Source organism: Cebidichthys violaceus, unplaced genomic scaffold (genome assembly GCF_023349555.1).
Source record: "Cebidichthys violaceus isolate CVI_PGR_0920_01 unplaced genomic scaffold, fCebVio1.0.p SCAF_281, whole genome shotgun sequence".
Taxonomy (NCBI): Eukaryota; Metazoa; Chordata; class Actinopteri; order Perciformes; family Stichaeidae; genus Cebidichthys; species Cebidichthys violaceus.
In genome coordinates, this window is record NW_027176463.1 from 10010 (window position 1) to 25000 (window position 14991).

Genomic DNA, 14991 nt, shown 5'->3' on the forward strand with positions numbered 1-14991 from the left:
AATGAGCTGCACTTTTTCTTCTTTTTGCTGTTTGCTCAAAGAGCATCCGCCTGCACTGATGCATACTACTGTATTATACTTAAAGACCCGACACACAAGGAATGACCTGCTCTCGATTTGTATGCATTAGGCCAGCTCTGACCTCTGACCTCTTGTGCTCCACTCAGCCACGCGACAGGTTCATTACCCCCCCCGTCTGATCGGAGAAATCAATCCTTTAGTGTCCGCTCCATATATTCTCCCCACTGCCCTTCTCACATAAGTGTTATTGAATCAATAGAAGTAGGGAGGAAAAATAGGGCGATTGGACAACGAAAAAAAGGATTCTTGTGATGGACCCAGTTTCATCAGCAACAGTTCCAGAGACATGCTCTATGTTATGATGAGCACTGCCACTAAGGGACAGTAGAGAGCCTGGAATGAAAGTAGCGTACCACACATCTCCCATAGGGCACACTGTATGAACTGAAGTTATATTAACAGATTAAACACCGAAGAGGTGTCATCATCATTATACTATCCTCACCAATTAATGTACACTTGATATGAACATGTATTATATACATAACATTTCAATACATAATAGCTTTGGAATATGATCCTATTGTATAGTGTAGCTTCCCAGATCTATTTTGTTCTGGTATGTATGGATTTAACTATCTATCTATTTATCAGAAAACATAAACAAGTTATAGTTTATTTCCCATATTCTTGTCACTCTGCTCAGGTGAGAATGAACTGTAACATCGCTGCGATGATTCCCAAATGAAAAGCAGGTCTATAATCGAGATTTAGGCATTTTGTTGTGACTCCCATCAGTTTCCTCAATGATCGAACAATATCTTATAAAATGATACATACAAAACACGAGATACATGATCTACAATCCCTTTCAGTTAATCATTAAAAAAAGTTATCCATGTTTAACATGTAGGCTTCTAATTCTAGAAAACCTAACATGCTTACAATATAGTAACAACTAATTAATCAATACATCTGTGCACCTCTGGCTCTGATATGCACATCAAATATCATTGTAATAAGTTTCAGTTTCTTATTATAGAGCTTTTTTTATTTTTATTATAACAGCAGGACTACCACAGCGTACAGAGGGCACACCCATACCAGTACTGGGAAGAAAAAAAATAGTAGTGGTATAGTGGGACGGATTATAGCCACTGAAGGCGGCGCGCATCAACACACACACACACACACACACACACACACACTCACACACACACACACACACACACACAGCAGCGACACAGTAGGCGGCGTCAGATCTGAGCTCACTTCCGCCGGCTTGAGTGGGATCCCGATGCTACCCGTCCCTCGCCGCTTTTGTTCTCGCATTCCCGTCCAGTCAGTGTTGCTGCAAAGAAGGGACCTCCAGTCAGCTGAGAGGAGAGAAAAAAAAAAGCTCCTCACCAGAAGCAGCGGAGACGTCCGTCGCAGAAACGCCCCGGTAGCCACATGCAAAGCGCCGCGCGCACAGAGGCTCCGCGACACTCCGTAGTTACATAACTGGACTACTTTTTTTTTTTTTTCTATTATTTTTGGGATTTTTCACGCTTTTTTTTTTTTTTTTTTTTTTTTTTTTTCTTTCTTTGGTTGCACCTAAAGTGACTCCCCCCCCCCACCCCACTACCACTACCCCCCCCTACCCCCCCCACCCTCCCATCTAAACTCAAAATGGAGAACGACGACAAATATCTCCCCGAGCTGCTGGCGGAGAAGGACAGCCTGGACGCGTCGTTTACGCACGCCATGAAACTTTTAAACGCAGGTAAAAAAAAGTCTCTTTTTTTCTACGGGTGTTAATTTTGTGGTTTCATGCTTTGAGTTGAAGGGGGGGGGGACATAAACAGCACACCTCCGCGCTGTGATTGCCATGTGTTTGCGGAACGGACGGGAGGTGGACTGCTCCGCTCCGCTCACAGATGTGTGCAGGAGTTTATTGGATGATGGTGTCTGAGATTGCAAAAAAAAAAAAAAAAAAAAAAAAAAGCTATCAACACCACAGAGGGAGACACCTTAAATAATGATTCATCTCAATAATATCCTCCTCGTGCGACGTCTGTGACTCTTTTGCGGACAAACGCTCGTGTTGTTGCCGAGTCTCCTCTGTTGACTCCAACGTGCGGCAGCAGGTGCGATGCGCAGCGTTGCTACAATGAATGTGCGCCAGCATCAGTGATCCGGGGTCACCCCGCTACTTTTAAGAGCCGAGAGGCGGCGTCGTAGCGGTGGGACGGGAGACCTTCAAGTACCCCGCTGCTGAAGTGTCCTTGAGCAAGAAGAGGCTGCAGCCTTGGCAGCTCCGGGGCTGCTGTCCTGTGAGGGGGGGGGGGGGGGGGGGGACTCTGCCTCTGGTATCAGTAATTTCTCTGTGGTCATCTATTCCTATTTTCAGTGTATTTTTTATTCTAATATGACTTCTTATAATAAAATGATACTGTTAGATGTATCAGTGTACCAGTAGGTAGCATAGGATGACCCATAAGGTCCCTGCTGAGTGAAGTGTATAGAGATTAAAAATACAACATTAGGAGATAATGAGATGGATATTAAGTGCTAGAAGCTGCTGGTGAAGTGATTATTTCAGTTTCGTCAGCGTTGCCCATGTGCTCTCTCTCCCTGAGACTCTGAGGGATCTTTCTGCAAAGCTGGTTCCTGCATGCTGCTCGGGTCCAGTATCTCGGGCACCTCTGGTTCAGCTGGACTGCTGTGGGTTCCCACGGTTTGACAATCGACTGAGCCGCCCCCCCCCCCCCCCCTTCAGATCTGCAGCTGGTAGTCTGTGGAGAAGCTGACAGGTTTTTGAACATCTCAGGCTCTGGAGTGCTCATGGCCGGGAGGCGTTTTTTTTGGAGATGGGAGTGATGTGGTGGTGCTCTCGGTGCTGGAGGCGAGGTGGTGGTGCTGATGCTGCTGTGACAGGAGGTGTGAGGGGAAGAGCTGATGGCTGCTTCTCAAACATGAAAACATGAAAACTGCACGTTTTTGTGGATTGAAGCTACGGTTTAAGATTATTTTCCCTTATTTATTGGTTTTTAAGTAGTGACAAAAAAAATGTTCATTAATGACGATTCAGAGAAAACCAATATCACGATATTTGACCACATAACGACGATTATTGGTTGATTAGTCGTGCTTTTACAAAATATTTACGCTGAGATTTTTGATGAGTAATCATCGGTAATGTGGATATAATGACAAAGTGGGTAAAGGCATCACTTGTGCCATATTGCGAGACCCAAAATCTAGGTTTGATATCCAGTCTCGCCTCACGATATCGATATCATAACGCTTTCCCAAGGTGACGTCTCCACGCGTCTCATCTCTGTGTGATCAGCAGTCCGAAAAAACCAAAACAAAGAGATTACGTTTCCAATGTCACACGAGCAACACGTCCTCACGTTGAAGAAGCTGCAAGCAGAGATGGTTTTGGAGATTATTTTTTTTTTCCTCCTAAAAATCTGATCCAAACGGTTATCTGATCCTGATCTGATTAACTGTTTCAGCTCAGGATGTTGGACAAAAGCTCAAAAACAATAAAAAAACTCACCATCTTGCGTCAACAAAACATCGTCTCGGTATAAATCAGGCCAGAATTGGACTGAAAATAAAAAAAAAAAGATGTTACTTATGATTTTGAACCAAGACACCAAGACTCAAACTGCAAATCTATAGCTGCTTATTAATAATGTAAGTGCACATAAATCCTCCTCATCGCTGTGCTTTCGCCTCCTCTGAATCCTGTTTTGATTGCATGCAACACTGTGCCTGAAACCATTCCTCTCCCCTTCTAGAAATCGATAGAATCCAGAAAGGCGAGACTAAAAAGGAGGCAGAAGCATACCTGGACCTTTTCACAACAAAGAACATCAAACTTAAGGAGCGGGTGCTCATACCTGTCAAACAGTACCCGAAGGTGAGCTTTCTTATGCCTCGTCTTTCTATCCTCTTCTTCTTCTTCTTCTTCTTCTTTTTCTTTTTCTCTCCACCATGAAGCCCTCTTGATTTAATTTATCCTGCAGCTGGGTTTCAATTACACGAAGCCATGGGGTTACTTTGGGAGTCTCAAATTACTCCTCTCAACCTTGATCCTTGAGCTCCGGAGTATAATTACAGCCGATACTGCCGTGTTTCAAAAATATCACCAAAAAAAAAAAAAAAAAAAAAGGATCAAAATGTTAATATTGCTGTGATTAGGGTGGGCTCTGCATAGATGTGTGACTCGCGCTGAGTGTGCAGAAGATTGGATCTTCTGCAAAATGTTTCCATTCAGGGTTGAAGTCTTGCTTTCATCGCGTCGCCTCATCCGTATCGGTTCGGTCATTTTAGGATGACGCTTCATGACATGTGACGGTGCAAAACAGTCCTGCAAATCTCCCGCAACGCGTCGCATTTTGCACGTTTCCATTCATTGGCATCGGTTTGTGGTAAGATGCACAGATGCTGCCCCCGATCTCCAGCGTGGGGGGAATCGATATATGGCGTAGGAGTCTGGCCTGTGCGGTGACACGGCCCTCTGATCTCCTGAAAGCCCGTCTTAGTTTGGCAGACTTTAGTTTTAGTCGGTACACGAGTCCGCTGCGTCAGGGATGACACGGCTAGTTCGGGATTACAAAAAAAAAAAAAAGAAAAAGCTGCTTTCGCTGCCTCCTTCGGGGCGACTCTCCGCTAAATGCGCTCGGCAATGACGGCTAATTGTAAGCAGGGCGTCCTTACGTGACTCCTTAGTGCAAAGATCGAGGAGGTAAAGGACGCGGGATTTGAGCGCGAGTTAGTTCCGGCTCAGGGCTCGGATGATTGGAGTGAATAGTAATTGACGGTGTTCCAGCCCTCGGGGGCTCGTATCGACCTCCTCTGCTAAATCTACCACTTTAGGCTCCCCCCCCCCTCTTCTTCTTCACTCTCTTGGTGTGAAACTTTGCCTCCGTGTCGACTGTCTGGCTGATTTTGTTTCTTCTTCTTCTTCTTCTTCTTCTTCTTCGTGTTGCCGTTAGTTCAATTTCGTGGGGAAGATTTTGGGGCCTCAGGGCAACACAATCAAACGTCTGCAGGAAGAGACCGGAGCCAAGATCTCCGTGCTGGGCAAAGGATCCATGAGAGACAGATCCAAGGTAACACACACACACACACACACACACACACACACACACACACACACACACACACACACACATCTGGTGGGTACACACCTGCGAGAAGCCATGACACATCTGGCCTCTACTTGAGAAGGGGTGTCAGGCCAGATGGCGTCGACTGGCAGCGTAGCGTCGACGCGGAGCCAAGGGCGTCCGCCTCGACGCTGCATCTGTTCCGGGATTCTTCGGGGTCGTCCCGCTAAAAACCCCGTTACCCGCCGCTTTTGATGTAATCATCAAGCCGTGTGAAGGAAAGGAGCGCCGCACCTGCGCCCCCCCCCCCCCCCCCCCCCCCGGGGTTTGCACTCTAGAGGCGGACTGAAACGCGTGACTCACTTCTCTTTGACTCCCTGACGCCGCTGCGCTGTCGCCCCCTCTCGTCTCAGGAGGAGGGGCTGAGGAAAGGCGGCGAGCCCAAGTACGCCCACCTGTCCATGGAGCTGCACGTGTTCATCGAGGTGTTCGCCCCCGTGCCAGAGGCCTACCTGCGCATGGCGCACGCCATGGAGGAGGTCAAGAAGTTCCTGTTTCCAGTGAGTCTGACTCTTTCGTTAACGAGTTTTTATTTTGTATTCGGTTCATCGTTTATCCTGTTAAATGTCCACAATAGTGACGCTCGACACAAGCTAACAGAGGCTAACGTGATTTGTTATTCTAAATCCAAGCTGATCTTTATTTGTAGCAGCAAATTGCCTGACGAACATTGACGAGTCGACCACTTAACCCTACAAATTGAACTCTCTTTATCGAATTAATCTGTCAAATATTTAATCTATTTCTTCTATTAGATTAGATATCGATATTTTGAATCACTTTCACGTAAGAGAAAGAAGAAAAGCTGAAGTTTGTTGGGGAAAAGGTTGAGAAACCTCACTTCATTCATTCATTCATTCATTCATTCATAGCCTGATGTATAGAACATTCTATTCTAAGAATATTGCCTACATTGATTTTTTTTTTAAGGCTGTTGATCGTAACAAAAAGAGATTTTCCTCTGTAAAAACCTTTTGACTTTAACAAAATGAAACAAGAATTTTGAACCTGGCAATGTTCAGACTTCCGAAAATATGTGCAAATTTGCATAATATCTAACGAGAGAATGCCTCATTTGCATATTTGAACATAACATTTCAGAAAACTTGCAATGCGAAAAAAAAAATGACTTTCTTAAATGTAAGTAACCATTTGGGGAAGTTTATCATTATGATGGAGTTATCATTATTATTTCTTTAACCCTGTCCACCTGTAGTGTCTCCCTTTAATGGTTGCTGTCACTGTGTTAGCAGGGTTACACCCCCCCCCCCCCCCCCCCCCTGCCCTCCTCCTCCTCGTCTTTCACAGAGTCCCATTTTTCGGGGAGAACCAGCTCGGAGACCTTCTTCTCTCAGACAGAGTTCGCCCCGCGTGGCCCCGGCTCACTTTATCAGCTTTATGCTGAGAGCTTGTTGAGCGCGGGCCAAAGCCAAGTCTGCTGCTCTAACAATGGCTTTGTGTCAGCAGCCAATGGAAGCCCACGCATTGTTAATTAGTGTGCAGGGTGCTATAGAGGAGCGAGGTGAACGGGCTGATGAACCGGTTGCGATGTTATATATATATATATATATATATATATATATATATATATATTATATAAATATATAATAAAACAGAACCTGTTGTTAGAATTCAAAGCCGTAATCTGTCAGGCCTTCATTTGGAAGCAGGCTGTATTTTAATAAATGCCATCGCAGAAACCGGCAGGATGTGATTTGTTGGTAAAAATGTTTTATGTATTACCTGTACTGCGCCTCAGGTACTTCAGAAGGCTTTTGTTCTTCCTCATCTTTATTTTTTTTATTTTTATATATATATATATATATATATATATCTGTATATGTCTGGAAATGTAAATGCAAAAAAAAAAAAAAAAAAAGCCCAGCCTTGATCCCGTGTGAAGGCTTTGTGGATCCTTTATTCCGTGTCTGTAGTTTCTGTCGAATGTACCGTCTGCGGAGACTTAATTAATCTCAACGCCTTGATGGGTAAAGACGTGTCACCTTGTCTGGCTTTTTAAATGCAGCTGCGGTCGCGCTGCTCCTTCGGCTGAGAGATGAATTTCTAATCAGTCAAGTGGCTCGTGTTTGTTTGCTGCAGATGAATTGAAAGCTGTCGTCTGCGTCGCATATCCACCTGATCCCCCCCCCCCCCCCCCCCCCCCACACACACACACACACACACACACACACACCCGCTCTTCTTCTCTCTCCATCGTTAGAGCTCGGTCACCATTTCCCGGGGACTGATTTATGAGGAAGAATTGATCGGGTCACAGCGCAGCCCTTTCTGCGATTGCTCCCCGAAGAGAGGCGGGCGGATTGTGTTTCCAGGATTTGTGCTGCTCAGACAGGCAGCCTCACTAATCCCGAGCAACTTATTGTTTTTTTTTTTCTTTTTTTGTGCGGATGTAATAATGTCACCGTTGATGCAGTCACACCAGACTTGTCGAGAAGAGCGGGGAGAAGTGATTTACGTTTTGTGCTTCACGGAGAGACACAGGAAGACCGGGAGTGTGGATGGATGCTTTCCAACCCCCCCCCCCCCCCCCCCCCCCCCCACACACACACACACACACACACACACACACCCTCCCCCACACCCTCTCCTCCTTAACACTCTGAGTCACTGGCACAGATACCTTTTCTTCCACTCGCTCTGGTAGCCATTAAGACAGACGCTGCGTTGTGTGCAGCTCTGTAATTGTGTTTCACTCTTTTTCTTTCATCACTCGTTCTTACGCCCTGCCTCCTTTTCTCCTCCTCCTTTTTCTCCTTTTCCTTTGCTTTTCATTTGTGCGCCCTTACTCCCCCCCCCCAAGTCACATGCTCTCTCTCTTCTTTTTTTTCTTTCTTCCTCTGTGTGTGTGTGTGTGTGTGTGTGTGTGTAGGATATGATGGATGATATCTGCCAAGAGCAGTTCATGGAGATGAGCTACCTGAACGGAGGCCAGGAGCACGGTGCCAGAGTCCGAGGGGGCCCTCCGGTCAGGGGCCGCGGAGTGCCTCCTGGTGGAGCGCACAGGTGTGGAGATGCAAACGCACACACACACACACACACACACACACACACACACACACACACACACACACACACACACACACACACAGGGTTTCTCATGCACCGCTGCTAGGTCGCTGAAGAAATAGAAAGACACTGTTGTTCATCTGTTACCATATCAGCTCAGACCAGATTCACTCCCTCCGTTCTCACCTTTTCACAATAAAAGCCCTGGACATATACTCTGCCTAACTCAAATTCAGACAGACTTTAACACCTCCATGGGTTAATAGGATCCTGGTAGTCGGTCGTGCTGCTATTTGAAGCTTTTATGTGAAGAGTGTTGCGACAGACGTGAATAGTTTTGAACCTGTAATTTCTGTTTTGTTTCTTTGTCACACCCCCGCTGTGGAAAGGCCTTTAAAGTGTTAATAATTTTTTTTTAATGGAAGCGCAAACGAGTTGTTTTTTTTGTTTTGGCTATCTTGCTGCAAATTAGATGAGAAGCTCAACACCACTCGCATGTCCTTACAGTATATAATGTAGCTGGAGCCAGTAGGCAGTTAGCTTAGCTTAGCCTAGCTAAACAGGAAGACTGAAAACAGCTTTGTCTGGCTCTGTCTAAGAGTAACTAATTAACACGTTGTCATGGTTATACGGGGCGGATTGTGTTACCTGTTAACCGACCAAGCTCTTTTCATCGGTCGCTAGTCTTTATGCTAAGCTAACTGGCAGCTAGCTGGTTTAGCTTCATATTTCGCGTAGAGGCACGAGAATGGTGTTGATCTTCTCGTAGAACTCTTGGTAAGAATGTGAATACGCATATTTCCCACAATGTGGAACTATTCCTTCCAGTACAATCTCGCCGTATTAACCCGGCGCTCTCTTCTTCAGGGGACGGGGAATGCCACCTCGCGGCGCTCCCGCCAGGGGAGGTGTGGCTCGCGGCGGCCCAGCCCGAGGCGGAGCGGTGAGGGGCGTGCCAACAGGCCGAGGAGGACCCCCAGTAGCACCATCCAGGGGAGCCTCGGCACCCCGCGCCAGGCCCCCGGCGTCCGGACCCCCGCAGAGGATGGCACACCCACCCCCCCACCAGCACACCCCTGCTGCAGCCGCTGACGGCTACGACGATTATGTAAGTACAAGAACCAGTGGAGGGTGGCTTTAATTTATCCGTTTTAGTTAATATGTCCTCGGCAGACATGTTGTTATACAACAGGAGATATGTTTCGGCTTTAATTGGGACGTAAGAAAATGAATTATTAGACATGCGAGGAATAAATTGAAACTGAAGTTGAGTTTTCCTGTCGAGGTTTGACACGTCCCTCCTCTCGATGAGATTGTTGTCGGCGTCTCTTGTTAGCGTCGAAATTGCCGGTCCGTCGGCACAGAAATAAGTGATTCCCGCTGCTCGAGACACAGGCGGAGCGCGTCTCTGCTTTAGTACAAGTGTAGTGCTTTGGGGACGTCTTGACATTCATGAATCATGAACAAGCCTCTCCCTAAATCTCACTCTTGTTTCCTTCCCTCTCCAGGGCTACGATGAGAGCTACACAGACACGGCCTACGAGTCATACGACAGCTATTACAGTCAGCCGCAGGCGTGAGTGAATCAGACGTCTCTTTGGTTTTCACCTGCTTCTCACAGAGCGCGCGCGCACACACACACACACACACACACACACACACACACACACACAAACACACACTCTCTCACACACATCGCCTGGTTGCTCGTTTCCCTTAAATTGATTTGAGAGCAGCAGAAACATTATTATTTTATTTTTTTGAGCCACTCTGCACAAATTCAGCGCTGATGATGGTACTTCATGTTTCATGGTCGGGATGGCCGGCGCTAAGATGTTCCATGCAAGAGAGCCGAAGCTTTGATCTTATTCGTGGAAGCCAATTATCGTCCCCCTCGACATTTACAGTCAGCAGCTACTTGATGTTTTTCAAAGATTAAAAGTGAAATCTTTCTTTCTTCTTCTTCTTCTTCTTCTTCTTCTTCTTCTTCTTCTTCTTCTTCTTCTTCTTCTTCTCTCGCCCTGTTTTTGACCATCAGAGAGCCAGAATACTACGACTACGGACACGGAGAGAGCGCAGAGTCATACGAGTCATATGGTGAGGAAGAACTTTATTCACCGTCAACACAGATGACCTCATTTATGCTGTTGATGCAGATGCAGAATATGAAGTGTGCATATATACATATGGTTTAAAAGCTAGTTTAAAGTACAGTAGTATGTAGTAGTTCTCCACTTATTGATTGGTTGGTTGATTGATTTGTATAAAAATTATTTTATTCTAAAAATACGTGACCTTTCGGAGCTTTATTCTAATGATAATTCTAATGTTAGATTTCAAAGTTAAAGCCTTTAGCTATTATCTTTAAAGACACCCTGTTGAGATTTTGAGTAATACTTTCACACGACGGTCCCTGTTTTACTTGTATCGGGCGATGCGATGCACAGTCCTGCCAATGCTTTCATGTTACTCCAACCTCAAGTAGGGAAGGGTGGATTGATACTCACAAGTTACTTATTTGGTTTCGAGATGTTGGAAAAATATTAATAATACAATTTTATATATATATATATATATATATATATATATATATATATATAATTGTATTATCACAGCCCAGCACACAGTGGCACACTTCCACATCAGACATGTGAGAAGACTGGTGCTACTTTTCACCCGTCGATAAAAATACGGCGAGATGCACTTTTTGTGACGAAGAAGTGCCTCACGCAGTAACCTCTTCAAACATTTAAACATTCAAAAGCAAGACAGCTTGAAAGTTAAAGGAAGCTCATTATTTAATCATAGTATTCCTGAAAAATACTGGACTGTTGCTATTTTTACACCTAGCCGCACACACATTTTAGATGTTAAATAAATAATTGTTCTCCTTATTTGCTTATGTATTGAGGTTTGTTGTTAGTGGCTGTAAGGTGTCATGTGATTTCATTTTTTCTAAAAGAACAACAACATTAGCTTATATGTCCATTTTAGAATTGATCAAAATGAAAAGTATCTGCATCGTATCGCATTTAAAATGTTAAGTATCAACCATCACTAGCCAAGAGGATACACACAATACGTCTAACAAAAATCTGGTTGAGGTTTGAATCCAAATTGAATTGTAAATGTTTGTTTTGTGTGTGTGTGTGTGTGTGTGTGTGTGTGTGTGTGTGTGTGTGTGTCAACTCTCCAGGCCAGGATGACTGGAATGGGACCCAGCGGACAGTTGCAGGGAAGGCCCCTCCCCCCTCCAGAGGTGCCAAGACGCCTTACCGGGAGCACCCTTACCGACAGTACTGAGGCGGACTCTCCGCCCGTAACGTGTCGCCCCGACTGCCGCCTGTCTACCACGGCAGCTCTCGCTTTAAGCAGCCCGACAAAAGTAATTGTCCGTTTTGTCTTTGGTTTGGTCTTTTCCTACACTGGACTTTATACGAGAGAGCAAATTGGGAACTGAAAATCGGAACTGGTTTTTGAGATTTGACCGCAAACTCCCTCCCCTACTTTGTCGCACCAACCAGCTAACGAACCAGCCTCCAATCCCTCCAACCAACCACCCAAAGCGGCTTTTAGATGGGTTAGAGAGGAGAAGTTGGCGTCTATTTATTTTTTATTTTTTATTTGAGTTTTTATTTATTTTGCTGTATTTTTTTCCCTCTGACCCTTTTGACCCCCCCTCTGGCTATTTTTTTTTTTTTTTTTTTTGCATTGTTGATCTTACATCTTTTAACTGTTTGGGAGTAGTCCTTTCTAGTGGAATTAATGGCTCGTTATCCGCTTGTCTAAGGAATCCGTTTTAATTGTTTTTAAATACAAAGAATCTGTCGAAGGGTCAGTTGCAGATTCCCATTTAGGCTACATTTCAAAATTCTGTTAATATAGCCAAATAAAATACCTTTTAAACTTTCAATTATGTAATATAGATAAAAAAAAATAAATTAAGTGAAGGTTAAAGAATCAATGTTAATGGAATCAGTACAATTCATTCTTGATGATGGTTTGTTTTTAAATAGTTCTAAAACCTTGTCCATTTAGATTTAGGCAGCAATATTTGTCATTGTCCTTAGAGTTTTGAAATATAGCCCTAATAGACACTGTTGAGATGGACTGTCCTCATATCCTCAATTTGTCATACATATTAAAAAATAACTTGAAGACTCTTGAAGACAAAATGTTTGTTTTAATGAAAACACGGCCCGAGAGATGGCCTCGTGTTCTGCTAAAAACAGCCCAGGTCTTCATTTTGTGATCTGATTCTCTATAAACTGCATGCACCCAAAGTACACAAAGAAGGATTGGGACATAAATCTCCACATGGGTCTTCTCTTTCTACAGAGAAGGGATCCTGCAGCTCAATCCGAACTCTTGTACATATTTTAAAACATCCTAACTGTACTTATTCTGCCACTAGTATCTGTACCCTCTCCATAAAATGCATTATGCTACATGTGTAAGCTTGCCTAAATAGGTTACTAAATCTGTCCAAAAGATGTTTTGCAGCAGTTTGTCAATAAAGCTTAGTTTGTTTTTTATGAAACTTAACTTGCTTTATTTGTTTCCTGTCCTAGTAAAATTCTGAAATGGCCATTTTTTTAAACAACCTTCAGCAGTCAGATGTAGGTGTTTTCATTTGTTTCTCATTCAAAACCGCATTTTAAATCTAAATGAATGTATTGACGTCTGAAGACTTTAACCCTACTAAATGATGTCTTGATTGATTATCAAAAGAGCACAACTTATTCTTTCTCTCTCTTTCTATACTTTTTAAAAAGGACCCAGAGGTAAGACCTCTAAAATAACCTGGATAGCTTCCTAATGTGTATATTCTAAAGCATTGAATGCCTGGGTATGTATAAGACTTTTTCAATCCTCTTACCTGTGGTCGTAATCGTTAATGAGAATTGCTTTTATAGCTGAAAATTAACTGAATTCAAACCACCATTCAGGTCTAGCCCTCATTGTCATGAATGACGCTGGCGCGATGGCTACTTTAGTACAGAGTAATGGCAGTGCAATGGAGAGGATGGTTATAACCTAGACAACTCCACTGTAAAGGTAACCTAACCCTAAATGTTTAATTTCGTAGTGTGTTTATCCATTGACATAAACTTGCTGGTAAATGCGTACACTTTCTTAAAATATCATTACAGTCATGGCAACAAAAAAAAAAGACTCAAAAGTAAGAAAAACGTAACTTCCAATATCATACAGTAGTGGATTTTATGTACCAAAATAACTGTTACTGTGTACTAACAAAATATATTAGAATAGTGTTAATGCAACTCTTGCTAAAATGAACAAAGCCAAATCTATGTCAATATCTTCTGTAGAGTTGAGCTGCTGTTTTTATTTGCTGTGTAAAGGTTGCTTATTGTACTATTTAAAAGGTTCTGCCTGTACAAAGTTATCCGAAAGAGAAAGCTTGAGTTGCATGAGCATATCTTCTCCTGTAGACATTGCATGATCTGTCTCAAGTTTCTCCCGGTGTTTTTAGACAGGGTATTGATTTGGGGTCTGTCCTTCCTTCAGGCACAGCTATCGGTCACTGAGTGCCCGGAGACCGACGGTCTGCAGAAGTGAAGACCGTACAAACCTCAGGTTGGTTCGCCGCCGCATTTATTTCCATTTTAAAGAGCCGTACTGCTGGTTTTTGCATCCTGTAGCTCATTAACGTACTTAACGGTACTTGCATATTTTGTTTTGTTTTTCATGCAGCAAGTTTTGATAGATTTTTCTACCTTCCTGGCATCCATTAGTTTGCATTTGTGTTTGTAAAGACTTGAAACTCGCATGAAATGTGTAATCTACCACCGAAAACAAATTCAGCTTCTTTATTTGATTTTATTTGTCAAGCATGAATTGCTTTTTTGTAGCGAGCAGAGCTCATTTTGGGATCCTACCCTGTTGCCACATTCATTGTTAGCGCACATCTTTGGAGGTTTGGCTCCAGACAGCAGCCGTTTTAAAGGAATAGTTCAAACATTTTGGGAAATTCGCTCTTGTCCTCGCAGAGAGTCGTGTAGAGTAAATATGAGGCTTCAGCCTAGGCTTGGGCGATTTGACGAGATCATCGTTCAACACGATAAGTAGATACTACTTCTACTTTCTCTGTGCTTCACTTTATTGTTGTACCATATCAAAAAAGTAGCAACATGCTAGCCTACGTCTGATTTAGTGTTTTTGTGGTTCTGTAAATGCAATTCATGGTGCTGTTAGATTGCTGCTAGACTGCCCCGTTAATACAGGTGGGTGCGGACGAGTAAACAGTATTTGATTGCAGTGAAAGTTATTTTTCAAAGGCTAAACCGCCAACAAACACGGTTTGACGCCGACTATTTCGTACATTTTAGACCTTTTGATCTTTTTTCAAATCAATTTTGACTTTTGGACTTCGAAACCCAAAGGGACCACCACAGCCAGTAGCTTGGCTCTTTCCAAAGGTAACAAATTCTGCTTCATGTGTACAAAACCTGCGCAAAAACTGTTTTATTGACATTTTGTCCACAGTGCTGTTCTAGCACTAAAGAACGGTCTGGCTCAACACATTGATATTCTGGTACAAGGGGAGAAAACGCTCTGGCATGTTTGTATTTTCTTAAACCAATCACAGTCGTCTTGGGCGGCGCTATAAGCACAGGATGCAGCGACGGCGCCCTCGCAAATCACATAGCGGAAGGGAGGAGAATGCTAATGCTAGCCTTATACCCACGTCTACTAACACAGCCTGGGGGGGGGGGGGGTAACCAGTAACCACCGGTAACTTCCTGTATTCTCC

At 43.8% G+C, this 14991-nt stretch overlaps 1 protein-coding gene across 4 annotated transcripts in view; it reads left to right on the forward strand.

The window, feature by feature from the left end:
- The first annotated feature begins 1672 nt into the window (after positions 1-1672).
- Positions 1673-14991, forward strand: part of LOC137880548 (KH domain-containing, RNA-binding, signal transduction-associated protein 1-like) — a 14915-nt gene continuing 1596 nt past the window's right edge. The window contains exons 1-11 of one of the 4 annotated variants that reach the window (XR_011103815.1): positions 1673-1786; positions 3813-3934; positions 5013-5129; positions 5540-5686; positions 8077-8210; positions 9081-9321; positions 9722-9789; positions 10252-10310; positions 11410-13062; positions 13163-13271; positions 13746-13814. Coding sequence is in view for 1 of the 4 variants with exons in the window: in XM_068721957.1 (XP_068578058.1) it covers positions 1693-1786; positions 3813-3934; positions 5013-5129; positions 5540-5686; positions 8077-8210; positions 9081-9321; positions 9722-9789; positions 10252-10310; positions 11410-11516 (1089 nt within the window). In the remaining 3 variants the exon portion in view is untranslated. The other 3 variants (XR_011103814.1, XR_011103816.1, XM_068721957.1) reach the window with 3 other exon arrangements.